Below are 27,575 nucleotides of genomic sequence, written 5' to 3'. Positions count from 1 at the left end.
AGATGTCCTTTTCTCTTCTCTGCAACCTCTATCTCACAAAAGAGATGTTCCGAGTTTGTCTCTGCTTTATCGTTATTTTCATGGAAAGTGTTCGATTGAGCTTCAGTCTATGCCCCCCCTCGCCAAACTTTCACAAGAAACACTCGTCTAGCTGAAAACACTATCACTAATTCCCCCCACTCTTTATCTGTGCCTAAATCTAAACGTAGATTCCATGAACAAAGCTTCTTTCTTAGAAGTGCATGCCTGTGGAATTGTCTTCCGTTTTCCTGCTTTCCAGCTGACTACAATATGGTTGTCTTCAAGTCTAATGTAAATAAGTTCTTGATGAGCCATTCCATATAAGTTAACAAATTTACCGAATTTTCATTACTAATGATTACTATATTGTCCAATTTCTACTGTACATTCTTTAACTCTTATCCTTGAGTGGCCTCTTGGCCTTGATAATGTGGTGTTGCCTGTGTAAAAAAAAATTACTTTTAACTATAAGTAATTTTCTACTGGATGAATTTTCCTAATTTTGGGATATATTACTATTTTCGACATGATAATGAAGTAAGTACTGTTGCTTTTGCTTAAAATCACATATTAAAAAAAGAAAAACATCGATCTCTCGACTTTATCTTAACAAAAAGCACCGAACTTACTTTTAATAATTTACATACTGAAATAGGAATTAACCGAATAAAAATTACTCCACGTAATATCATCAAGGGGTTGAGTAACAATCTAAGAAGGGGAAAACATTTCGGCGCTTCTCCACGATTGGTCGATAAATGGAGTTTTCAGATTAAAAAAAACAATGGTTTCTACTGATTTTTTTGTCAATTCTAATACGTAACAATAGTAGCTTCCAAATTATGTAGTCGAAATTACCTGAATATTACTGAATTATTAAACAAAACAACTTTAATCGTGTTAGCAGGTGAAAAATTGCAACCATCTTGTTTGAATCGAAACGGAAAATTACCTCCCTTTTGAACTCTCCTGTGTCTTATGATCGTTTTCTTCAAATTCTATATTTTATTCTTTAATAAATAATTTTATACCTTTTCGATTTTCGTAATTTTTGGATATGATCATCTTAAAAATACGAGGAATACGTAGATAACATTGTCTTCATGTGAAATTCAGTATTACGATTTCTGAAATTCCATCCTGCCAACATTTCTTCTAGCGCTTCCTTCCTTTAAACCGGTAATATTTCGTAAATTGCATTGTCACGTGATATTACATAACAGTAAAAAAGAAAAGCATAAAATTCCAAATTGTACCAAAATGTAAATAATTACTCGATTTTCTTATTTTATGTCAAACTAACTTTAAAAACATAATTATTACACAATAATAATAAAAAAAAACTCTTCTTCTCACACGTTTATTTATTGTCATCTAATCTTCGTAATTAGCCACGTCTTCAAATTACAGCAACGAACTACAATAATCGACTGTTTTGAATTGCCTGTTCTTTTCATCTCTGTGACGCCGAGGAGACGGAGACATGACAAGTCAACTAAATGATCTTTTAGAGCCGGTCTCCGCTGGAAGCCATCGTCGTCCCCTGGTCATTTTAGATGGTGGAACTGGTACGGAATTGGTTCGTATGGGTTTTACGAACATTGACGTGAGTATTTTTTTGCTGCTTTCTGTTGTACTTTGTTATGATTTTTTTGTGAGTATGCGTGTGCTTGTATACATCAGCCCCATGTCCAGCAATATTAACTCCGTAAAATCCGCTAACACTTTACGATAACGGTCCAGAAGCAACCACACAAAATGGAACTTTTTTTTTACTTCGTTAAACGAACAGTACATTCTTTACTGATATATTTACATTTTATTTTTTTTTTATATATATATATAAATTGTTGCTTTTTATCTTGTTTCAATTTTTTTAAAACTTATTTTCTAGTTTTATCTTTTCATTTTACGGGTACTGGTTATTGTTTATTTGTTTTTACTTTTTGAGAGTTATGCGATCCCGAAGAAAGACTGATTCGTCTAAGGGACGTAACTCTAATTTTACTAAGAATATATATTTTTTTTCGTACGGACGCTAATTGTAAAAGATGCGACTATTGTTTTTTGTTTCAAACAAAAAGAATTTTTTAAAACTATATTTAATGTAACGCAAATAATAATAATAATAATAATAATAATAAACTAAGGTCCTTCGTTATAATAGCGAAAATCAAAATATTCAATTTCAGATAAAACCAAACCAATGATATCTACTTACTTAATTGTCATGTCACAGTAATAAACATATTAAAAAATTATGAAAAACGATAAGGTAGAAAATTAATTATCAATGAAAATAGTTTTCAAAGATAATTAGCCGGTACTTGTACAGTTTAATCAAGACATTAAAAAATGAAAATATCGAAAAATAAAAGTTTAAATTGTACATATCCGTTATGGAATGAAGTTCTCCGAAAAAAAAATTCACTTAATTTCATCAAGTAGTTTTTTTTATATAGTGAAAAAACAATTTGTTATGATACCGAGGAAAAGGCTCAATTTTTAGGAAGAAAAGCTAGTATTAAAGATGGGGAGGAAGTGTCGGCGCTTTTTTTTTTTTTTTTTTTTTTTTTTACATGGGGATCACCAGTCACCACTTATCAAGGCCCGTAAGCCACTCGGGGATAAGGGTTATTTTGTGCACGATAATCAATGGGATAATATCGTAGTAATAGTTGGTATTGGAGATTTGATAAAGCGTTTGGTACTTGTGCATTTAACGAACCAGACGTAACTCAGCATTTGTTTGGCTTTGTCCGACGCATGACGTCAACAGCCGGATATAACCGAGCGTTGCCGATTAAGCAGACGAGAATTTCGCTATCAATTGGAAGAATGTCACAACTCAAGAAACGCTTATTTGAAGAGAGTTAAAAAAAAAAATTTGTTTAAAAAAGATAACTGACGAAATAATAATGAATATTACAAACCTTGCGGACCAGCTTCAGACCCCAGAGGCTGCACTAAACTTTTGCCAGCAACGGAAATTGTTGGCAGAAGAGAAAAGGTGTTTACATTTTGGCCAGGATTGTGTACTTGCAAAGAGAACAAGCCTTTACGACGGTTACGGTTGGAGGTGTAGAAGTGTAACATGTCTTCGATGGACCTCCATTAGGATTGGGACCTTCTTCTCAAAATCCTGACTAACCATCGCATGTATAATAAAAATAATATACTTATGGGCGTTCGAGATGGCATCTACAAAAATCTCCATCGCGAATGTGGGTTACGTTCTCGCCACACAATTGTGGATTGGAAAATTTTCCTGCGTGATATATGCAGGGATTATTTTCTTAAGAATCCCTAGCAGATTGGAGGCCCAGGCCATATGGTAGAAATCGACGAATCCGTTTTTAACCGCAGAAAACACAACGTCGGCAGACTTCTGACATCGGTCTGGGTCGTCGGTGGATACGACCCCGCCAAAAAGGAGCGTTTCTTGGTCACTATACAAAATAGGAACGCCGAAACCCTCCTTCCACTAATAAATAAAAAAAAAAATCCATGTTTCTGGCAAAAAAAAAAAAAATGTACAAATAATCCTTGTTCCTGTCCCCCCCCCAATGCTTTTTATTGCCCTTTTTTAGGCTTTTTCCATTTATTTGACATAAAGAGTTGCAAAAAAAAAAAAAAAAATATTATCTTTTACATGTTTAAGACATAGACAATATGTTTTTTTTTTATGTTAAAAATTGAAAAAAAAACAAAAACAGTTCAGACAAAAGAAAAAGTTTCCTATTATTTAACAAAAAAAATTTGTTTTATATGTATTTATTTTGAAAACAGAAAACAATTTCAAACAATAATAATAAAAAAAAACATAAATGAACGGTAGGTTTTTGCTTTTTACTTATTTAATTTTTATGTTTCTACATTTTACAATTTCATTGTACAGTTATTTTGTTTTAGCATTGTTTTTATTTTATCGGCAATGCTCGGTTTTATCCGGCTGTTGGTGTCATGCGCTGGACAAAGCCGAGCAAATGCTGAGTTACGTCTGGTTCGTTAAATGCATAAGTACCAAGCGTCTTACTTAAGGGGGCAATTAATCAGGAATTTGTTTATGTTGGACTTGAAGACGTCCAAGTTGTGTCATATTATGCGTTATGTCCTCTTCGATCAACTCTTTAATATAAAAGAATACAAGAGTTGCATCTCTTGTGGTTAGTGAAAATAAATATATGGACTTGCTCCATGGCTTATCACGCTTAAATGTATCTTGTCTTTTGATGTCTTTTTTAATAAGGTTCATCCTGTATCATATAATGAAACAAGCATAATCGGACATGGTGGCAGCTACAGGGATGTTCTTAAAAAAAAAAGAAAAGAAATCCATCCACAAATAGAATGAACGCAAAAGAAAACATCAGTCTTTGTGTAGTGCGTAAACGCACGTGGTGACGACGACAAGCGCCATCTTAAAAAAAAAAAAAAATCGATGCACAAAGTAAGTTTGCCAATTTCATTCAGTCATGTCATTGTTTTGTTTTCTTTGTTTTTTTTATTTAAAAAAAAGGGGTATTAGTATAATAATATTAAAAAAAAAACAAAAAAAACAATAATTAAATTAAAGTAAAATGAGTTCTAATGCAAGTGAACCCGTTATGCACTGGGGGTCTGATAATCTATTTGAATCTATTCTTCAAGCAATGGTGTGCATTATATTTCTCAGTAAAAAACATTCCCGTCGAGAAGCAGGTCGACCACATTCTACTGCTGTCTGGTGAGGAAGATTTACGGCGATATAACGCCTGGACATTTGACGATGATGCTGACCGGACGAACCCGGAGGCAATTTGGCATAAATTTGAGGAGCGTCTAGAGCCCCAAACCAATTTTCGTATTGCACGTTTCTATCTGCGTGAATATAAACAGAAGAATACGGAAAGCATCGACGACTTCATGGCGAGATGTAAACTACAGGCAAAAAAAATGAAGGTTTAGGGATAACCAAGAGACTGAAGAATGTCTCATTGAACAAATGATTACTGGCACCAGACACTCAGAGTTACAAAAACTTCTACTTTCAAAAGGCATGGAGCTTACACTCCAAGAGGCCTTAAATAGTGGTAGAACGCACGAAGTGTCCCTTAACCACATGCAGCAAATGGCTGAAATTCGAGGCGATTGTCAGGAAATTAGTGCAATAAAAACAAGCCAGTGTCGACGTTGTGGAAATAAACATGAAAAAGAAAAATGTCCAGCCTGGGGCACCACATGCTCAGCGTGTGGCAAAAAGAACCACTGAGCGAAAGTCTGCACTAACAAAAAGGAGGGCACAAGAAAATACAGCCAAACAAAAACGTCGAACAGCCAAAAGCAGCCGCAAGAAAACAGATACCGAAAGCGGAACAGTAAAATCTGCTCAGTAAAATCTGAGCCCAAGGAGATGTATAGAGAATTTGAGCAGTTAAACTTTAATGCGATTCATCAGCCAAAAGACGAGCGTACTAAAATAATAACGGAACTTAAAATAAAGCTTCCCAATAGACCAGGCACTCATATACTCAAAGCAAAGGTGGACACAGGTGCAGAAGGAAATACGCTTTCTCTACGAACTTTTCGAAACATGTTTCCCAACAGAGTTGATGACTTAGGACAACCCATTCCAGGCTCCACAAAGAAAGAGCACACGATTCTGATGGCATACAACGGCTCAAACATAATACAGCATGGATCGATCTACATACAATGCGGACACAAAGACAAGTGGAAAACTTTAAAATTCTTTGTTGTCACAACAGAAGGGCCTACAATCATAGGATTACTCTCTCTCAGAGACTTAGAGCTGATAAGCCTCCACTGCACCATCCAACAAAAGAAAGATCCGATTAACTCCGTCAGCGAATTAAAAAATGCATATGCAAGTCAGTTCGATCGCATAGGACATTTTAAAAGTGACTACCACATCGTCCTAAAATCTGATCATCCTCCAGTAATACATGCACCGAGGAAATGCCCTATCCATCTTAGAGAAGAAATAGAAGAGGAGTTGAAATCCATGGAAGCCCAAGGCATCATCAAAAAGGTCACCGAACCGACTGAATGGGTCAGCAGCATAGTATATGTTTGAAAGAAGAATGGACAACTTCATTTATGCCTTGACCCAAAGGATCTGAACCGGGCAATAATGAGATGTCATTACAAGACTCCCACCATGGAAGAGCTAGCACACAAGCTATCAGGTGCTCAACACTTCTCCAAGCTAGATGCCAAAAACGGATATTGGTCCATACCTCTTGACGCAGAATCCCAATTACTAACGACCTTCAACTTACCGTTTGGGAGATACTGTTTCCAAAAAATGCCCTTTGGTCTGGTAATGTCACAGGATGTATTTATGCAGAGAATTGACATGATACTGGAAAAATACCCTGGTACAATTGGACTAATAGATGATGTTATCGTCTCCGGAAAGACTAAGGAGGAGCACGACAGCAACCTCCACCGGCTTATGGAAGTAGTACAAACAGAAGGATTGTGTTTTAATTAGTGTTGGGACGATTCCTAATTTTTATACGATTCTGATTCCGATTCCGATTCCAGGAAAATATTGATTAACGATTCCGATACCAAGTACGATTCCGATTCCGATTCCTAGGGAATTATTGTTTTGAAATATACCAGGTAGTTTTATGCTTATGGTCGGGTAGTTCCCAAATATTTTCTCTAACTTTGGAAGAGATATTTTATGCCTACACAGTCGTGTTTTGGTTTAAATAAAATTATTATATAGTAAACTAAACGGAAAAATTAGCAAAATTTATTTTAGAGAAAATTTATTTTACTTAATTGGTATACAGAAAAAAAAAAAAAGAAAATAGAATTAATCCTTCAGAGCAAAAACAAATAAAATAGAATTTATATAACAGAACAAAAACAAGAAAATTAGAGAATAAATTAACACAATTCATTATTTTGGTCCTCATGATTAACAGATTTAATGAATTAAATAAAAAAAAAAATATTGCGGAAGAGAAAGAAAATATATACTAATTAAATATAAAAAGATAAATATTTAATTTAATAATTTATAAATGAACGTGCATAATTCACAAAGTGTAGTTAACACCTATTGTTTTTTCTTACTTTTTCATTGCTTTTACACGTTGGTTCTTATGTAAAGAATAAGTTTAGCCAAACTAATTTTGAAATAGGGTATATCAAAGGAACACATAAAAACGATACCACTATAAAAACAAATGAAATACTAGATAAAATTGAGCAAAAATAATTACCAAAATTACAGAAAAAGATAAAAGAAAAACTAAACAAAACAAAAAATGGTGAAGTTTGTTGAGTGAAATGAATTATTGAAAGAAAATTAATTGAACTAATAGAAATGTTAAAAAAAAAAATGTCACATTTCAATATTTTTTTAATAATTAAATTCTCAGGGTTGTCGAAATTAAAACTTAAGTGATTTTTTTTTTATTAGACTTCTTTCGAAGCTTGTTACCTTGAAAAATACATTTTAAACCCTGTTTTTTTAAAATAAATTGAAAATAAAACGCAATTAAAAAAATTTAATTGATAATTGAAACTTTAAAAACATATTAAACATTGAAAAATTACTTATCTCACAAATTAACGTCCAATAAAGTAGATCCAGTCTTCATACAGGAATTCGGTTATAATAAATATATCTTTCCCAAACCTTAAAAATTAAATTTTTTTTTTTTTTTTGAGAGAGACTTCTTTAAAATCGCCGGGGAATGCCGCCTTAAATTTTAAAGAAGTAAATTTTAGGAGTTTAGTGCCTTTCAAAGACGATTATTATAATTTATTATCATCATTTAATTTCCTTTTTTCCTCCCCCCCCCCACCTTTCCACGTGGTTCAGTAGTTAACCAGTGCTTCTGTTGCTGTCAGTCAGCTATCTTTTAATTTCTAGTTAAAAGAATTTTTCATGAAATAGAATCAGCATTTAAAATTTTTTTTTTTTTAGTTGTATATATTGTATTTACTCTTTGAAGTGTAGGAGGGTTAAAAAAATTGGTGACACCTAGATGGTGACTTAGGCAAAAAAAAAAAAAAAAGACACTGCGATTTCGACCCTCACTAATAAAACTGCTCTGAGTGACTAGTTGGTAATTTTGCTAAGTCGTGGACCAAAGAGTTAAAAAAAGATTTCAAGAAATTCAACAAATTTTCATTTGGTCCAAATTTCAAAATTTTGCGAAATAATACGACGTGATCAATTTCATTTTAGAGATATTTCTTTCAAAAGCCTTCTTTGAAAAAAAGAAAAAGTATATTGTTCTATTAAACCTTTTACTGTTTAAATAATTTGACTTTGCTCGTTTTATTTTAAGAAAATATAAGTTGAAAAAGCATTTTCATTCAGTATTAGAAGATTTGTTAGTAAAAAAAAACAGTCACCAAAAAGATAAGGTATTTTTTAAAATTTTTACTCGCAATATAGAGCCCTGCATACTTCTTTTCAAGTTAACTCTTTTGTAGTTTTGATTACAATAGATCTGAATGAATGAATCTTGTAAGGGAGGGGGCACTAAGCATTGCCCTGTTAGTAATGAATTTCTTTGGTTTCTTTTTATAACATGCTACATTTCTCTCTTGCGGTTAGAAATATCAGGACATTTTTTTCTTTTTTTCAACATCAGACTAAAAGAATCGTAATGAAGGAATCGGAAAATTAAGGTATTTTTTAACGATGCGATTCCGATTCCGATACCTCCCAAAATACACGATTCTTACGATTAACGATTCCGATTCCGATTAATCGTCCCACCACTAGTTTTAATGATGATAAATGTGAGATAGATCAAAAGCAGATAAGCTTTTTTGGGGCTATCTATGACAAGAATGGCATTAAACCAGATCCTAGTAAGGTAGAAGCTATAAAGCAGCTTCCCAGCCCTACCAACATCAAAGAATTGCAAAAAGTGCTGGAATCATCACTTACTTGTCACCATTTATTCCGCGCCTGTCAGACTTAACTGCACCCATGAGAGATCTGTTAAAAAAAGAAGCAGAGTACCAGTGGACTGCCAGTCACTAGAAGGCTATGCAGAAAATAAAGGATGAGATCTGCAAAGAAATGTTTCTCGCTTACTTCGATCCAATGAAAGAGACAAGCCTACAGGTAGACGCCTCAAACAAGGGTCTAGGTGCAGTACTCTTGCAAGAAGGAAAGCCCATTGCATTTGCATCAAAAGCTCTAACAGCAACAGAACAAAGGCATGCAAACATAGAGAGAGAGCTTTTGGCTGTGAGCGCTTCAAAACATACCTATATGGAAGCAAATTCCAAGTAGAAAGCGATCACAAGCCGTTGGAAATGATCAGCTTAAAAAATCTAATTGCTGCTCCACCTTGTTTGCAACGCATGCTGCTGCGCCCACAAGGATATGATATGACCATCATGTATCGCCCAGGTAAGGAAATTACCCTGGTGGATGGATTCTCCTGACTACCCAACAGAAGGAGTAATGAGGAGATCGACCTTAATATCTGAGTTGACTTTTTCAATTTTCTGCTAAAAAAGTAACACAGATAAAGCTAGCAACGAAAGCCGATCCTATACTCTGTGAACTTAAGGAAACCATCCTGCATGGCTGGCGCATTACATCCAGGGAAATAAGCAAAAACTTGCAGCCATATTGGTCGAATCGGGATGAGCTGGCCATCGAAAATGGAATTTTGATGAAGAGTAATCGGATAATTATACCCAAAGTGATGCAGCAGGAAATCCTACAAAAAATCCATTATGGTCATCAGGGTATGGAAAAATGCAAACTGCGGGCAAAAAGTTGTGTCTTTTGGCACAACATTAATAAAGATATAGACAGCATCACACAACAATGTACCATATGTCAACAGCACCAAAAAGCCCAGAGTGCAGAACCTCTGATGCCACATAAGATTCCTGTAAGGCCCTGGCAAGTAGTAGTCACTGACCTGTTCCACAGTGAAGGTCACAATTACCTGCTGATGGTAGACTATTACTCAAAGTTTCCCTTTGTGAGGAAATTAAAGGAATTTTCCAGTCAGGAAGTAGTCAAACTAATAAAGCAGATATTTGGTGAACAAGGGATCCCAGAAAGAGTCATCAGCGACAATGGTCCTCACTATAGCTCCAGTCTTTTCAAACAATTTACAAGCGAATGGGGATTTGAACACGTCACATCATCCTCTAGATACCCCCAATCAAACGGTCTGGCCGAGTGCTGTATCCAAGCCATAAAATCAGTGATGCAAAAGGCTGCCTCAAGTAGTCGTGATGTAGACATGGTATTGCTGTGTTTACGGTCAACCCGAATCGACCATGCAATTCTGTCACCGGGTGAATTGCTATGGAACCGAAAGCTGGTGGGAAACTTACCAGTGAAGTGCCCCAACAATTCGACCCAAAAAGAAAAAACAGCAACTCGCCTCTATCAAAGGCAATCCGATGAAAAGTCTCATTATGACCAACACACCCGAGAGTTACCAGAGATACAAGAAGGACAACACGTCCGCGTATATGATCCAGACTCCAGCAAATGGTCTCCAGCAGTCGTCACACAGAGATGTGTCGAACCAAGATCATATGCGGTGCAGACTCCATCGGGGAAGTCACTTCGCAGGAACCGCAGACATCTGAGTCTGTAACAAGGTTGAACTCCAAAACGTATGCAGCCACACCCATGATGACCCCAGAATCGAACGATTCGTCAACGGATTGTATAGCCATGGAGCATACCAGCCCCAACACAACCAATGACAGACCCGGTACAAATACACTCCACAAAACACTGAACACTCATCCTGGAACTCAGAAAGTATCCAGATCTGGTCGTATAATAAGACCACCCAAAAAATTTTCTTATGATGAGAACAGCCCTTAGTTGAACACTCACACTATTGTACGAATGTCAAGGTTCCTTCCTTATGCAATTTTTATTGTTTTTGTTTTATTTTTCTTTGGTAAAGAGGGATGTCATATTATGAGTTATGTCCCCTTCGGTCAACTCTTTAATATAAAAGAATACAAGAGTTGCGTCCCTTGTGGTTAGTGAAAATAAATACATGGACTTGCTCCGTGGCTTATCACGCTTAAATGTAGCTTGTCTTCTGGTGTCTTTTTTAATAAGGTTCATCCTGTATCATATAATGAAACAAACATAATCGGACAAGTTGTAGTCAGATGGGAAACAGGCAAACTGAAGAGAATTCCACAGGCATGCACTTCTCAGAAAAAAGCTATCTTCATGGAATTTACGTTTTGATTTAGGCACAGATAAAGAGTGGGGGAAATTACTGACAGTAGTTTTAGCTAGACGGGTGTTTATCATGAAGGATTGGCGAGGGGGGACCAGAGATTGGAGCTCGGACGAGCACTTGCCATGGAAATAATGATAAAACAAAGACAGGCTCACAACGTCTCTTCTGTGGAAGAGAGGTTGCAGGGAAGAGAAGAGAGCATCCCCCACTAAGCCACAAAGTCTATTTTGTACTTTGTCAAGGCAGGATAGGTTGTTTTTTGAAGTTCCAGCCCAGATGTGGCAGCAGTACTCCATCTTTGAACGTACTTGGCTTTTATAGAGATAGAGAATTGCATCAGTAGTGAGATATCTTCTGGAGCGGTAGAAAGATCCTACCATTTTCCCAGCGGCCCGGGCAACAGACTTTATATACGTGTTCCATTTCAGATCAGGAGTAAAGGTCAAACCCAGGAGCTTGTCAAAACATGAAGCCTCCCCAAGACGAGAGCCATCCATTTCAGTTGATGCTAGATGAGGAACAGAGCATTGATGATGTAAAGTTAGTAACTTGGTTTTAGATTCATTAAAAGTGACCAGCCATCTCTTCCCCCACTGAACGACGCACTCAAGATCAGAGGAGAGGGAATCAGAGAGAGCTTTGTCATTTACAGCCTTTGATGTATTGCCGTAGATGGTCGTGATCAGCATAGATGTCAACAAATGAATTAAATATGTGTTTTGGGAGATCATTGAGTAGATCAGGAAGAGAGTTGGGCCCAGGATGGACCCCTGGGGACTCCAGCATTAATACTGTGGGCCTCAGATTTCTGCCCATCAACCACTACTCTTATGAAACTATCAGAGAGAAATGATTTAATTATTGAGAAAACATTTCCAGTTATACCGTAGCTGAAAATCTTGTGAAGTAAGCCCTTATGCCAAACCTTATCAAAGGCCTTTGATATGTCAAGAGCAATTGCCCTAGAAAGGAAGCCTTTGTTGAGAGATTCACTAATCCTATGGGATATAACTGTTAGCACATCAGCTGTAGATCTAGCAGAACGGAAACCATATTGCATGTCACTAAGGAGGTTATTTCTGCTAAGGTGGTTTACTACTTCTTTATCTAATATGGATTCCATTAACTTACTCAACTTAATATGGATTTAATATGGATTCCATTAACTTACTCATGGCACACAGGAGACTTATTGGTCTGTACTGAGAGGGGGATGATTTATCACCCGAGTTCTTAAATACTGACGAGGTTTTCCAGAGTGTTGGAAAGCACTTATCCTTAAGGCAACGCTTATACAGTTTTGTAAGTATGGGGGCAAGTTCTGGTCGAAGCTTTTTCAACACTATAAACTGAGTTATCTCCCCGTGGCGTTTCTAAAATTCAAACAAAAATTTTTTAAAAATCCAAGATGTCTGCCTGCTGTCATAAAAACGTGTTTTTTCTGCTGTAAAAAACCAAAAAACCAAAAAAAAACCAAAAAAAAAAACCCAAAAAAACTACTTAATCAAATTAAGTGAATTTTTTTTTCGGAGATCTTCAGTTCAAAACGGATATGTACAATATAACCTTTTTTGGATATTAAACTGTACAAGTACCAATCAGCCAAATTTGAGTTTTGCAAAGAAATAAGTGAAAAAAAAAACAAAAAAGACCCGGAGAATTATCGTAACAAAAGCGAGGTAAATCTTGGGCCAATCCAAGTTGGTGGAATCCAAGTTTAGCGGTCACTCTCGAAGAAAAAAAAAAATGGGCCAATCAGATTAAAGGATCACTTTATGAAGAAGGAGAAGCCGGTATTTTTATTTTTCAATTTACATGATGGCGATAAGATAAACAAAATGACCGGCTTCGAAAGTCAATTTGGTATACCTTTTTGGTAATTTTTTTTTTTTTTACATAAGTCCAACTCACTGTTCACATAGGAAATGTTTACTTTTATAGGTTTTTTTGGTATGCTTACAAAGAATAAACACTCCAACCTCCTCATGTTAAGAACGACTTTCGGAATAGACCCCTCCCACCAACCTTGTCAGCATACCTGAAAAGCTACAAAAGTGGAGGTGTAGAATGTGAACGATGAGCTGGATGTAAAGTAAAAATGTAACGAATTTAAAATGGAACGAAATTTAAATTTCCATTCCGTTTTTACAACAACCGTAAAACAGCATTTTCCGGAAGTTTTACCGTGAGACCTTTTCAAGGTAACTCTTAAACAAAAAAGCCCTCCTCTACACACACATTGCTTGAAGAGTTTCTGCGCGTTTTTAAATCTTTGGAACTTATGACCCCATCCCCGTTATTTCTTCCTTCCCCCGCCACTAAACTTGAAAAAATGCTAATGATTACATGTCCTGTTTACACGCACAAGTGCGCGCATACCAAGATGGCCACCAGCAATAACATAAGAAATTACATTGCTTAATATACAGAAAGCTACTTATTTGCAGAAAATTTGAAAATACTACTAAAAAAAGATATAGCATCGAACCTTCTCTGCATAAGCACAGAGTTGCCAAACACGTATACTGTACATACTTGCAATTTAAAAGAAAAAAAAGAAAAACGGCTTAAAGGACAAGTATTTTTGGAGGTGCACAAATATCCAAACAACCTGACCCTAACAAAAAATAAACCTAACCCTAACCTAGTGGATAGGATTAAAAAGGAGTAGTAACAAGATTTGTAAAATTGCTGATGTATATTGTCGAATGTAATCACTTTTCAAATGTCCATTTTTAATATATATTCAGTTATGTTTTGAACAAATATCATATTTAAAATTGTTGGTGGCTAATAGTTTTTATGATATTAAGACCGTTATTATGCAATTAGCATTACAAGTTGATTTTTTTCTTTTTAGATAATTATTTTATCAACTTGCATGAAAAAAGCTGTGTAAACGATGCTTAAAACCGTTTAAATTATGCAAATATCATCAGTAGTTCAAAAGTTATGAGCATTTTAAGTGCCAAAATTTATGTTTTTTCCGTGGACAATTTTTTTTTTTTTTTTTGGAAAAAGTGTCTAAATTACGGACCTCAACATTTCAAGAAATTCAGTAATTTCGCCACAATTTATTTATTTTTCAAGCTATTCTCATGAAATTTGGTAGTCTTATGTAAAATTGTGTGCTCTTTCTGATTATGCAGTCAAATCTGATGTATCTCTTTACCATAAGCCATAAAATATAAATTCAGATGTACAAATTTCAATTTTTTTTTTAAATGGCGCATATGGTGCCTATTCATGAAGAAAACTAAGTATTATAGTGGTATTTAAATATAGCTTTATTGAGAGTAGGTATTTACCTGCCCCGCCCCCCACCAAAGGAGAGATTAATCTGAGGTGTAGCCATTGAATGCTTAAAGAGCATTCATGGTCAGTATTTACTACTCCCCTCAAAGAAAAGAAAATATTGAGTAGATATGAATTGATCTCAGAAATAAATCAAAGAAAATTTTTCATATAGATTTTGTATTTTTGTAAAAGATGGCAATTCCCATAGTCGACCAGAACTTATGCATTTTGGGACCAGTTCAATTTTCAAAATAAACTCCTGATTTACATTTTGTAAATCCTCTCTATTTGGTCAAAAATGTATCCCTATTTTCTGAGATGCAGCCATAAATCGTACTCTGTATGAATCCTCGAATGTAGCTTCCACAATACCAGGATTCCTGATAAGCAACAACTATATATTCACCAGTTGATGGTAATTTTTGTCATTTCTAGTGTTGTTTTACTGAAAATTCAACTATGTAAACAAAGAAATAAAACAGTAAATTTTTACCTTGTTTCCACCTTAACATTTTTCTTTAAAATGACTACTTTTAAAGATTTTCAGGTATGCTGAAAACGACTATCGCATTTAAATTTTCTGTAAATAATTAGTTTTTCAGATATTAAGCAATGTTATTTCTTATGTTATCACTTGTGGCCATCTTGGTACAGGTGAGTGCACAAACTCAACCCCGAGAAACTACTACAAACGCGTGTTTTAAGAGGTCAAGCATCTCGAAGAGAAAAAAACGTCTTGTATCAGCGCTTTTTGAAATCCTTGTGTGTAGTCACTCGGTTTAAGTGCAAAATATAAGAAATGGAAAGTCACACATCTTAGAAATTTTTTTTAATAAATTTAAATGAGAATATTTGAATTTATAAATTTAAATGAGAACGTTTGAAAACAGGAAAAGGTTAAGAAATGATAAAATCATTTTAATTTACTTTTTTATTGTTCGTATTTCCGAATTTTCTACCAAAATACATGGCTGTATCAAGGAGAGGATAGGCCGATGTAGTTTTTTTTTCTTTTCTTTTTCTTTATTATTAAGAAGTCGAGCCTCCCTAAGAGAAAAAAAAACGTCTTGTGTCCGTACTTTTTGAAATCTTTGGTTTAATCTCTTGGTTTAAGTGCGAAATTTAAGAAATTTGTTGTTGTTAATAATGTTTCAATCCTTTATAAAAATAGTTAAAAAAATTTTTAAATGAATATATTTATGAATTGAAAATAAGTCTATAAATTTATTTTTTGTGAGAGAACAATCACAAGGCATAAAGTCGGTGGAAAATTTACAAACATACTTTTCGCGCTTTTTTCGGAAAAGTTATCAATAATTCTATCAAAACTCACTCTATCAACAAGTTCCCTCTCTATGGAGAGAATTGCCAAGTCTATAAGCCTTGTCTGGCTCATTTTTGATCGAAAGTAGTTTTTTATGAGCTTCAGTTTTGAGAAAAAGCGCTCACAGCTGGCAACACTAATAGCTCGGGTAAGGAAAATGTGCAGCAAGATCACAATATTAGGGACGGAATCCCTAAGGTGGTATTTCTGTATAAAGTTAAAATGTTCAAGAGGTCCATTGATTTTGTCTTTTCCTGAAACTTTCACAAAATACTGTAATTTCTTCCGTTCGGCAAAGAATTTATTTTTTCCTATATCTTCGTCAACTTCACCAAGCTGACAATCATAATTATCATCAAACAGATTTCACGGTGTAAGAAAAGCATATTTACTTGCAAGATTGTGAACTTGTTGAAATCTGCAAGATATTTCTTCAGTCAACCTGTCTATGACAGGCATCATTTCCCGTCTCAACTCAATATCAAACCTCAGTACTGCCTCAGTCAATCGTTCACCACCCATTTGTTTCTTTTTGCGGATACGATGCTCCATGCTTATCCTCATTTCAGAGCAGTTTTCTTTTTTATTCATCTATGGCAGTGTCCTCCATCACCACCAGGCAATCTCTCAACGCCGTCAGTCTGACAAAACTTTGTTGCAGATCCAGCCCCTTTTCTTGAAGATACTTCTGGGCATCATTAATTTTTGGGACAATAGTTTTCCAAAAGCTCAGAAATAAAAGAAACGAAATGACAATACTGAGTTGAGAATTAAAGATGCATCTGATATTGTAGTAATAACTTTTTTTCCACATCATTTACAGCATCTGCTCGACTACTCCATTCTAGTTTCCATAGTCGGCTTGATACTTAGACCGGTCAACTGAATCAAGACGTCCCAGCGATGTGTAGATGTAGAAAAGAACAAGAATAACCGGTCCAATATGCCAAAAAATGTAACAGAGTGAACTGCTACAAAAGAGGCATGTACACAAGCCAGATTTAATGAATGGTTAGTGCATGGCACAAATAGAGCTTTTGGGTTGATTTCGGAGATTCGTTTCTGCACACCCAATCGGTAGCGTGCCATAATAGCAGCATTGTCAGATGCCTGGTTAATACAGTCACTAATCTGAATCCCATCGTTCTCCGGGTCTCTCCAAATCAGTTTAGAAATGTCCTCCACGCTTTTACCTTTTGTCTCGATCGAGTAGAAAAACGACTCCTCCACTGTCACTTTATTTTCGTCAATTTTTAAGTAGCGCAACAACTCCCTCATCTGGCCCTTATGAGATAAATCAGAAGTGCTATCAAAAATGATGCAAAAATATTTGCTTTGCTTGATCTGATCGATGATTTTCTTTCTCACCTACTTTGCCAAAATACTCACAAATTCATTTTCAATTTCTGGTTACAAGTAGTGATTTTCTTTCCCAGATTAGCTTTCACCAAATGTTCATGGAGCACAGGGTCATACTTGGTCAATAAATTTACCAATTCTAAAAAATTCCATTTATTTTCTTGATCTCTTTCATCATTATAGATGTCTTCCTGGTGACGCCATAGAAACCTGATTGTGTCCAGCAATCTAGCTAGAATTTCACGCCACTTCTTAGTTTCCTTTTCAATAGGATGTTACTCTACTTTGTCAACTATGTTTCCTTCCAGTTGAGAAACGCTTGAGCAATATTAATTAGACGTAAAATGGTTTTTCATTTCAGAAACATTGTAGCATTTTAGAACACTAACCAAGAATTATTATTTTCCTCATGGAAATAAATTCTGTTAGCTCTTTTTAGGGGGGGGGGGTCCAAGCAATTATGCCTAATTTTACAACCTTGCCAGTCAGACTTTGGCTTAGTGAACATTTCTACAATGTTAGAGTAGCCATGAAATGATGATTATTCATCATTTTAGGTTAAATTAATGTACAAAAGTTTAAATTTAAAAATAATTGTTTGTTTTTTTTCTAACAAGATTTTCAAGGTGTCCATATGCAATTGCATAAAACAAAATGAAAGTCGAATAAAACAAAAGGAAAATATCATTTTTAGCCAAAGGTGTTAGTCTAAAATTCTCACAATAATTAGTAAAAAGTATTTCTATTATAATTATCTGTATCTTTTCTTTTTTCTTTTTTTTTTTTGCATTAAAACAAATCAATCTACTACATATCTATGGCATTGTCAGTAGTAATAACAAAGCAAATATTGATGATTAGAGTAAACACATGAACATTCTTTGGTAGAGAGAATGCATAGAATAGTTAAGAATACATTCACATCTGTTCTTAAGTTAAGAATTGTTTTCTATATAGTACCTATGTTATTTAGATACTCATGTTTAAAATGGAGAGGGGACTTTGTTAACTATACTGTTCGTATACCGTTTTATTTTGCATAACAATCGTTAATTATTTTTAATTGTTTATGAAATATTCAAATAGCATTTTGCTAACTAATGACAAATGCAAATCAGCTTTGTTTTAAGAGAAATGCATCTTTAGCTGTTTCATTATTTTCAATCAATTAAAAGGAAAACATTCGAGAAAAATATTTAGAATACCCCCCCTCCGTATATTCAGTATATGTCCCTCCCACACACACACTGAGTGCATTATTGTTTGCGAAAATATATGCAGACATGAGAAGGTTTTAGATTAATTCGAAAAAAAAAAAAAAAGACAAAAATAAATCAGTAATTAAATGTTCAGAAATTTAAATCGTATCGTATCGGATCAGAGATTTAAGACAGAATCAGTAATTGAATCAGAATCAGGAACAAATTTGGAATCATCCCATAATTAGTATATATATATATATATATATATATATATATATATAATCACATGTATACACACACACACACAAATATATATATCTATATAAGTGAAAGTGTCTGTCTGTCTGTGTGTGTACATTTCCCTACGCAATAACTCAGTCAATTTTCAGTCTACAGACTCGAAATTTGATATACAGGTTAGTGAGATTCGGGAAAATCTTTGTAATCAGTTTTCGGCCAGAAATTTTGCTGTTAAGGGGTCAAAGTTCAACGATTTGACCTTTGAGAACTCTACCAAACTCCTCCACAAATTTTGGGTATAAACAATTGAAATTTTAGATATAGGTTCCTTGGACATGGATCTAACTTAATAACTTGATTTGAGCCCAAAACAATAAATGTTAAGAGGTCATAACAGGGGTCAAAGTTAAAAAAAATTGACCTCTGCGGTCTCTACCATATTACTCAGACAATTTCTGGTCTAAACATTTGAAATTTTACATAAAGGGTAATCAGAGATAGAGCAAGTTTGTAATCGGTTTGGGTAAAAAAATTTGAGCTACCGATATATAAATTTATGTACGTATGTTTGCATGTCTGCCTAAAATTTTCGACAGAGATCACAGATTTTTACAAGACCAGTACCGTTTTAAAGCTCGACCCTTAAGACAACAAATACCGAAAAATTGGCTAAAAACATTAATTTCTTCACCCTCAACTGGGCACTTTTTAACAGGGAGGGGTCGCTTTTTTCGCCAATATTTTCGAAAGTCATCCCTTCTTTTCGATTGTCTAGCCTTAATTTAAACCTCCGTCACTTCCTGTTTGCCGGTGGTCGTAACAGCAAAGACGTCACGTTTTTTTCCCCGTTCTTTTCCATCTTCGCAGTACGGGTTCGAGCCTGCCTCCTTACTACCACTTTTTTTTTTTTTTTTTTTTTTTTTGCTCAACTCACACCTCCAAACACCCGGACAATGCATGCTAGTCTATATATCTATAAAAGTGAACGTATCTGTGTGTGTGTGTGTGTGTGTGTGTGTGTCTGTCTGTCTGTGTACATTTTCCTACGCAATAACTCTGTCAATTTGTAGTCTACATACTCAAAATTTGATATACAGTGTTTTTTTTTTTTTTTTTTGTTTTTTTTTATATTCAATTTTCACCCCACTCAAGGCACAGTGCCACAGTGTACTGAGATTTGGGAAAATCTATGTGATCGGTTTTCGGCCAGAAATTTTGCTGTTAAGGGATTTAACCTTTTGAGAACTCTACCAAACCCCTGACAATTTTGGGTCTATTTGAGTCAAAAACAATAAATATAAAGGGGTCATAATAGAGGTCAAAGTTAAAAAAAATTGACGTTTTTTTTTTTTTTTTCAGCATACAAACTCCAAACACCAGGACAACGCCGGCCACCCATGCTAGTACTCCTATAAATTCGGTTTTCGTTTGTGTGTATCGAAAAAGAAAAATCACAAATTTTACAGAATTTTAAGGTTAAAATTATATAAAACAGGCAACTAATTCTTTTTAAATGTGGCATGAGGCCAGAAAGGGTGTGGGGGGGAAAATGGGTGTCGGGGGTCGTCCACTTGTCTATTCCCTATCACTAGTTGCAATCACCACAATACCGCATTCACTCTAGGAGTTGGATCTACTTAAAGCCCCAGATGACAATATGTACAAGTTTTTTTTTTTTATATTATAACAATAAAATTACATACAATGACTTTTTCCTTTTTTTTTTTTTTTTTTTTTTTAAATAAAATAAAATATATAATGACTTTATATTTACAATGCAATAATGACAAAATGGAAATTGTGATGTGTATGATATATGCGGATGAAATTGTGATGTGTATGATATATGCGGATGATGGGCGGGGATAATGAGAGCCTTAAAAACACCCCAAAATAAAGAAAAATAACAGTAATAAAAATAAATGAACCAAATAAAACGTTAAACGGTGAATGTGTTAGTACGGACCCACCCTTACCTATTTAATTTTGAAATGCTTCCTGTTTTCCGGTATTGGCCGAAAACAAGGAAGCACTTCCTAAGAGGGAGTGGGCACAGCTACGGACAAAATAAAGGGGGGGGAAGGGATATTTGGTGACCTCCAAGAAAAATAACATCGGGACGGGTTTGGACTAAAATAAATTAATCAGGACTGGGCTTCTTTGGAGGTATCCTAACACCTAAAAATAAAAATTGGGGACATGGAACTCATTTATACCAACTAGCTAAGGGACTGATCCACTACGGGATTATCTTGATCTGGTCTGGGTGTTGCTTTTACGGTCGGCGTGTGCCATGCCTAGGCAGGGAACACGTACTCAAGCCTGTTTCGTACAAACGCACATAAACTAGCGGTGTGAATCCACCTCCTACTAAACTGTGAGCGAGATAACCTCCTATCGCATCTGATTTTGATTTTAAGTTGGTGTTTAAAATACAAAATAAGATCCCGATGAGAAGGCGGCTCCCCCCACGCCCTATCTCTATGCGTGAAACCCACACTACCAGTCTAGCTACGGCCAAGGTCGCTAGGAACACCATTCGTTCCTCCCTAGGCCACAAGGGATCTGCGTTGTAGACAACGGATGCTAAATCCAGGATCGTCACCTGATCAGGGACGATGCGAGCCATGACCTAACTGACATACTCCCAGAATTCATGGAGCTTGGAACAAGTATAAAAAGCATGTTCTACGGTTTCTAAGCTATCTTCCTCGCACCGTGGACAAAAGGGACTTAATACCATACCAATTCTAAACAATATGTCATTGAGGGGTAGAGCGTTTCTAACCAATCGCCAGGTCAGGGAAAATTCGGAATTGTTAAGGTATCCCCGGCCTGGCGCCCAATTCCATAGAGAGCGAACCTCCCCCTCCGACAGCTGCAGCCGCTCCCCAAGCGGGTCCGAAGCGGTCCCCACCACTAATCCCCGATATAATGCCCTTCTAGGCTGTGCAAGGTCCAAGGACCCTGGCATCGCTCTAAGCGCATTTCGGCATTCGTTGAAGAATCTTGATTGCCCTCTCGGCCTTTTTTGGCATTCAATTAAATGATTGGGGATAAGGTCGGGAAAAGCTGCACCGACCGCGGGACCCCAATCAAACTCCTCAATCAGAGTTCTACCCAGGAACGCCAACCTTTCTGCATTTTTGTGGCTAGCCAGGTCAGGCATCCCCAGGCCCCCATCTTCAAGACGTTGAGTGCAGACCTGTCTACGGACAAGCGGCCGTCGCTCATTCTACAACAGTAAGAAGAGCGCACGCATTAAGGCCGTCATGCGGACCGCAGGCAGAGGAAGTACAGCCAATCGGTAAAGGATCAGCGGAAACACATAAGTGGCGCATGCCTCTGCACTACCTTTTAAGGGACAATCCCCTTCGGAGCCAAACCCTCACAGACGCTTCGACCTTGCTCTGTACCTCTGACCAGTTCTTATCTAGACATAGACCGGGTCCAAACCAAACACCCAGAATACGGACCGGGCTATCCGTCCAGACAAATGCGCCAGGCAAGGCATTCGAGCCCTGCCAAGCGGCCAACCTCAGGCCAACGGATTTGCTGAGATTGACTACGGCCCCTGTAACTTGTTCATAACGCTTGAGAGCCTTAATCACCGTAATAATATCAACGACGCTCGAAACAAATACGGTGACATCATCGGCAAACGCGGAAACCCTGGCTCGCGCACCGCCAGGAAGAGCAATTCCGCACAGGGCCGGTCCAGCCACCCTGGTCCTCACTTTCCTAAGGAATGGTTCCAGTGCGAGGACATACAGCAAGGGCGACAACGGACACCCCTGTCGCACTGACCGAGAAACCGCGAACGGCGCCGACCGCACCCCATTGACCTGCACAACTGCCGTCGGCCGAGCGTACAAAATGGAAATCCATCTGCAGAAGCCGGATCCAAATCTGGCGGTCTCTAAAACAGCCATCAGGAAACGATGATCCACCCTATCAAACGCCTTGGACTGATCCAAATTAATCAGCGCGGCTTCAGTGTCGTCTTCTAAATTTTCTATGACTGTACGTATCAAATGCAAATTATTTTGAATTGATCTTCCCTTCACAGCGTAATTCTGATCCGGTTCGACCAAGTCAGTGATAACAATCTGCAAACGATTCGCCAGCACTCGGGCCAGGATTTTTAAATCCGTATTCAACAACATGATTGGCCTAAAATCATCTATCCCCCCAACATGTGTGTCGTTCTTCTTCAGAAGTGTGACCACTCCTTTAGTAACCTGACTCGGAATAGATCCTGTGTCAAACCAGTGGTTAAACACACCCGTCAGAATCGGAACAAACATGTGCGACATCCTCAAGTAAAGTTCGTAGGGCAGTCCATCCAGTCCTGGTGATCTGTTATAGGCGACCTGCTTCATAGCAGCTACGACCTCACACTCTGTAACCTGACCATCGCAACCAGCCGCTCGGGCCGCCTCCAGGCGGGGCGAGTCAGCCAAATACTTGCCAAACTCCTGGACGTGGAGCCTGGACAGCTTCGCAAAAAGATCTTCAAAGTGCACTCGAAACTGCTCGCAAATCCCCCGAGCCGACACTAAGGAGTCCCCTTCCGGGCTCTGAATTTTACGAATGTAGTTATCCGATTTGCGCCCGAGCGAATAGACTCGTTCGGCTTTGTCAACATTCACAGCTTCGTTGGGCATCTTTTTAATTCTAGCCCTAACTACCTGGCCCTGATATCGCTCGCTAGCCAAACGACTCAGGTCCGCCTTAGCTAAACCTATTTCTAAGGAATCCCCCCCAGCCACCGCCCGGGATAGTCTATCCTCTAGACGCTTCTCTGCCTTGGCCCTATCTAGCGCGAGGCGTTGGCCATATTTGACAGAGAAGTCTCTAATGCTAGATTTGGCGTTTACCCACCACTTACTCCCGGTAACCGCCCTCACTAATCCCTTCTGTATGTGTTTAGTTAGCCTTTCCCGAAAGTCACCTATCTCCAGTAAGGAGGTATTTAACTTCCAGTACCCAGCTAACTTGGGGTTGCTATCTAAATCTAACCTGGCCACAAGTAGTTTGTGGTCAGAGCGGCCTAACCAGTGGAACGTGGGACAAGATATGTATTCTATGTTGCCTCTTCTAACTAACAACCGATCCAAGTAAGTACTTGAAGTGGAAGGCCTGCTAGAGAGCCACGTCCACGTCTCTCGCCCCGGGGGATCCACCCGATACTTGTCTACCAGATCGCATCTAGCAATCAGGTCCGACAGACTGGTTTCACACCCATCCGTCCCGCTAGTCCCGCCCACCTTATCTACCCTGGGGTCAAGGATGGCATTCCAATCACCCACTAGTATTAACCGTTCCGAACCCCCAAGAAACACCTCCAACCGCCGGAAAAAGGAAACCCGCTCCCGTACACAATTGGGCGCATACACCACGACGACTCGAAACGCTCTATTTGCCACGGCAACATCGGCCACGATCAGTCTACCATCAGTATCCGCGTGAACAATGCTAACCGTTGCAGAAAGGGTGCGCCTAACTAACAAAGAAACCCCCCTACTTTGACTATCACCCTATGTTGAAAAGACATCATAATGCCCCTCCAGCACCCGATGATCGTCAACGCAATCGTAGTGAGTCTCCTGTAACGCAGCCACATCTATATTCATCGACATGAGGTCCCTCAGTACCCTAGCGGCTTTGCTTCGGCACCTCATGCCCCTAACGTTCAAACTACACAAGCTCAAGGACGTGGCCATTGTGTCTAGATATCCGCAACCACCGACCTAAAGTCTTTGCTAGAAAGGGTGCCGCAGGACTGGGCGAGGTTGCTCGAAAGCAACTCTGACGTTACTCGTCCGTCTCGCGCAATACCTCTGACATCCAGGGGAAACGTTAATTTAAGGGCCCTATACAAACAAGGGTGGACGTAAATAGGAACCCTACCTTCACATCTCGGTGCCAGCTGATTGAGGGAGTCATGCCTCTCTTCCACCAACTTTAAATCTGGAATCGCCCCCCTGGCGTCGTCGATCATATTCCACATGGCCTTCGCGCGTCCAGTTTTTGTATGGCGCACAAAGGTCATGACTAGGGGGGCGTCTGGGAAGTTTTTAGGGTTGGTAACACTTTTCCCGTCGATTATTTTCATTTCTCTAAGCGGCTTAATCAGACCCCTATGGCGCTGCGTTATATACATGTCAGCGTGAAGGGGGTCTACTTCGTAAATCCGGTCTCCAGGAAGGTAGGGGAGCTTTTTCGTCTTTTCACTCCTTACAGGAGATACAGAGGCGGCTCTTCTACCGCTGTTGGTTTTTGTCGCCGGCTTCTCCCGGGACAACGAGCGGGCACCGGTTGGGGGGGTATCGAAAAGGGATGGGGATTTTGGTTCAGCCGATGGGGTTAGGGTAGGGGTTTTGGGTGGCTGCACCGTAGAGACAGTCTTCTCTACATTCATAGGGGACGGGAAACGGGACCCTGCCTCCTTGTTTTTTCTCGCCTTCTTTTTAGTTTCCTTTTTCGGCACTTGGTACTCTACCACAGTAGCCGTTTCCTTATCGTGCTCCCCTTCTGAGTCAGACGAGGAGACCGGATGCATTCTTTTCTGGCTGCTAACAACTTCTTTAGTGGTAACGTTAGTGGAAGAGACCGTTGACGATACTGTGGGAACCGGCCGACCTTGTACCTCAGGGGGCTGCTCTCTTGTGGAGGGGGTCTTAGTGGTTCTGCCATTCTTCTTTACCACTGCAGTCCAGCCGTCCGACGTTGTTGCTTCTTTGCCCCCTCCGGTTAGCTTCTCAGGGGCTGCTGGTACCACTGCCGCCGGCTTTGCTACTACTACTACTGTCTGTGGGTTTCTTTTCAGACATTCCCGTGCCATATGGCCCTGCTGTTGACAATTCCAACAGTGGGGCCTGCGACCTTCTACTATAATGCTCATCGACCATATGTCGCACCTGAGCATGGGGGGGATGTTTTGTAGTCCTTCCTTGTCATCACGCATTTTTAGGTTGTAGTCCCCTACCGTAAGGTTACGGGGACCATGGACAGGAATGACGGACTCTACGTCCCCATATTGACTCATAAAGGCCCCTAATTGCTCAAGGCCGAGAATACAGGGGACTCCCAAAATAGACACGTTCGTCCGCGTCTTACTTAAATATTCCGGCTTAAGTCGAATGTGTCGCCACGTGTGTTCCGATCTGAACATGTTGACGGCGTCTTCTTCTTTGGGCAGTAGTAAATCCCACACTGCATAGCTTCTACGGCAGATATAGGTTGCGGGGATATTTAATTCCCCCAGAATTTTCGCCATGTCGTCTTTCGGCACACCGGTTAACGCTCGTTTCTTTGTGTCTATGGAGACTAACGATATTATTCTCTTCGATAGTTGTTCCACAGTTTTCGGTTCTACTCTAATAACATTACCGTCGGTCAAATCCTTGTATTTTGTATCGAATAACCGGCGGTAATCCCCGGGAGTTAGTTGCGACTGGGGGCCCCATTCTTTAACTGCGGCCGTTTGCGGTGTTGATATTATCGGCGGCGGCGACATCGTCGGTTACACTGTTAACAGCGGTGATTTCTGTCCCGGGGGGATAATTGAGCCTGACGAGTCCATTATTTGAGAACTCCCTGGCAACGTCAGCCACTCTCCCGGTTTCTCCTTTGGGGACGACGGTTTAGGGGTCAGTGCCGGTTCTTTTGTGGCTGTGATACCAACTGCCCCATTCTTGTTTTCAGTCTGAGCAGCCCCCGTCCTTTCTCGTTGACGCGACTCTCTCGTTTGTCGTAGCAGCGGTCGTCTGTTGCATTTATCTGCGCTGCTGGCGCTGCTACTAAATCCTAAGTCGGCTTGCCACGCGGCGTTCAGCTGTTCATCTAGAAGCGTTAACATATTAATAGCATCGTCCCTATCGACAGGCAACTCGTTCGAAAACGTCTGCTCCGAGTCGGTGTTTCTCAATATTGAGATATCTCCAGAGGTTGCTGGTTTAATTCCCGACCCTAGGGGGTCCGTTCTCCTATGGGCGGGAAGGCTGACAGTTAAAGCCCTCTTCCTCTGGTGATTCCACCGAGTCGGAACACCTTTTTCAGCTGGCCTAAATTTACTGCTACTACTATTACTGCCGGGAACAGCAGTACGACTAGTTACGTTAGAGCTGTTGCCTAGGGCGACCGACTCTCCTAGATTAGCGGTGCGGGGGACAACACTGAGTTTTGTGCGGGGGGGGGGCAACACTAATCCATCCTAGTGGTCTGTCTACTGGGCCTGAACCGGCGGGCGTGTCGGGTACACGACCGCCAGAACCCGGGTTAGGCGGGGAGGCGGAACCCGGACCACGTGGCGGCAGAATTTTTCCGAGGCCTAATCCAGTGCTCAGAGGTGGCCGAAGCCCCCTCTGGGAACCGGACCCCGGGCTAGGCATGTCTGCACTGGAGCCCGGACCAGCTACCCTCCCCCTCTGCGTCTTCTTCCCGGCTCAGAGCCGCCGGTTGGCCTGGCTGAAGTTTCCGTTGGATATGACTCCGAACAACCACTTCAGACGCAGACCGGTTGAGTCGGGAAAAGAGACAACCTGAAATAATTCGGAAACAAGACAGTTAGTGGCCTCGCGGGGAGGCAGAAAAATAAAAACAAGGCTCACCCGCCCAACAAGGACCGGCAGCCGGTCTTTGGACAGCAGCAAACAGAAAAGACAGCCGGACTCTCTTTTCTATTTATTTAAAAAGAAAATACAATTTTCTTATATATGGCTTGTGGAATTGTTTTCACTAGCAGAAGATCTAGCTAATTTGCATATTCTTTTAAACATTCATTTTAATTAATTCCCTATTAGTTGCTTCGGTTTTTTAATGAGATAATCATCTTTAATTAACTGTTACCTGTAATTATATTCATGTAGATGTTCTACATGAGTTATACTGGCATAATAT

General features: G+C 38.8%; 1 protein-coding gene across 2 annotated transcripts in view; it reads left to right on the top strand.

The window, feature by feature from the left end:
• Nucleotides 1–999: 999 nt before the first annotated feature.
• Nucleotides 1,000–27,575, top strand: part of LOC145287885 (betaine-homocysteine S-methyltransferase-like) — a 71,226-nt gene continuing 44,650 nt past the window's right edge. Inside the window, exons 1-2 of one of the 2 annotated variants that reach the window (XM_080135802.1) lie at nucleotides 1,195–1,627; nucleotides 4,271–4,471. In XM_080135802.1, coding sequence (XP_079991928.1) covers nucleotides 4,463–4,471 — 9 coding nt within the window. In that variant the 5' untranslated portion in view covers nucleotides 1,195–1,627; nucleotides 4,271–4,462. Of the gene's footprint in view, nucleotides 1,628–4,270; nucleotides 4,472–27,575 lie in introns of both variants that reach the window. The other variant, XM_080135801.1, reaches the window with a different exon arrangement.

The sequence above is a fragment of the Euprymna scolopes genome, chromosome 11 (assembly GCF_053919585.1).
Source record: "Euprymna scolopes isolate OS-2025 chromosome 11, ASM5391958v1, whole genome shotgun sequence".
Classification (NCBI taxonomy): Eukaryota; Metazoa; Mollusca; class Cephalopoda; order Sepiida; family Sepiolidae; genus Euprymna; species Euprymna scolopes.
Note: the sequence above shows the minus strand (reverse complement) of the source record. Positions and strands in the feature narration are given on the sequence as shown.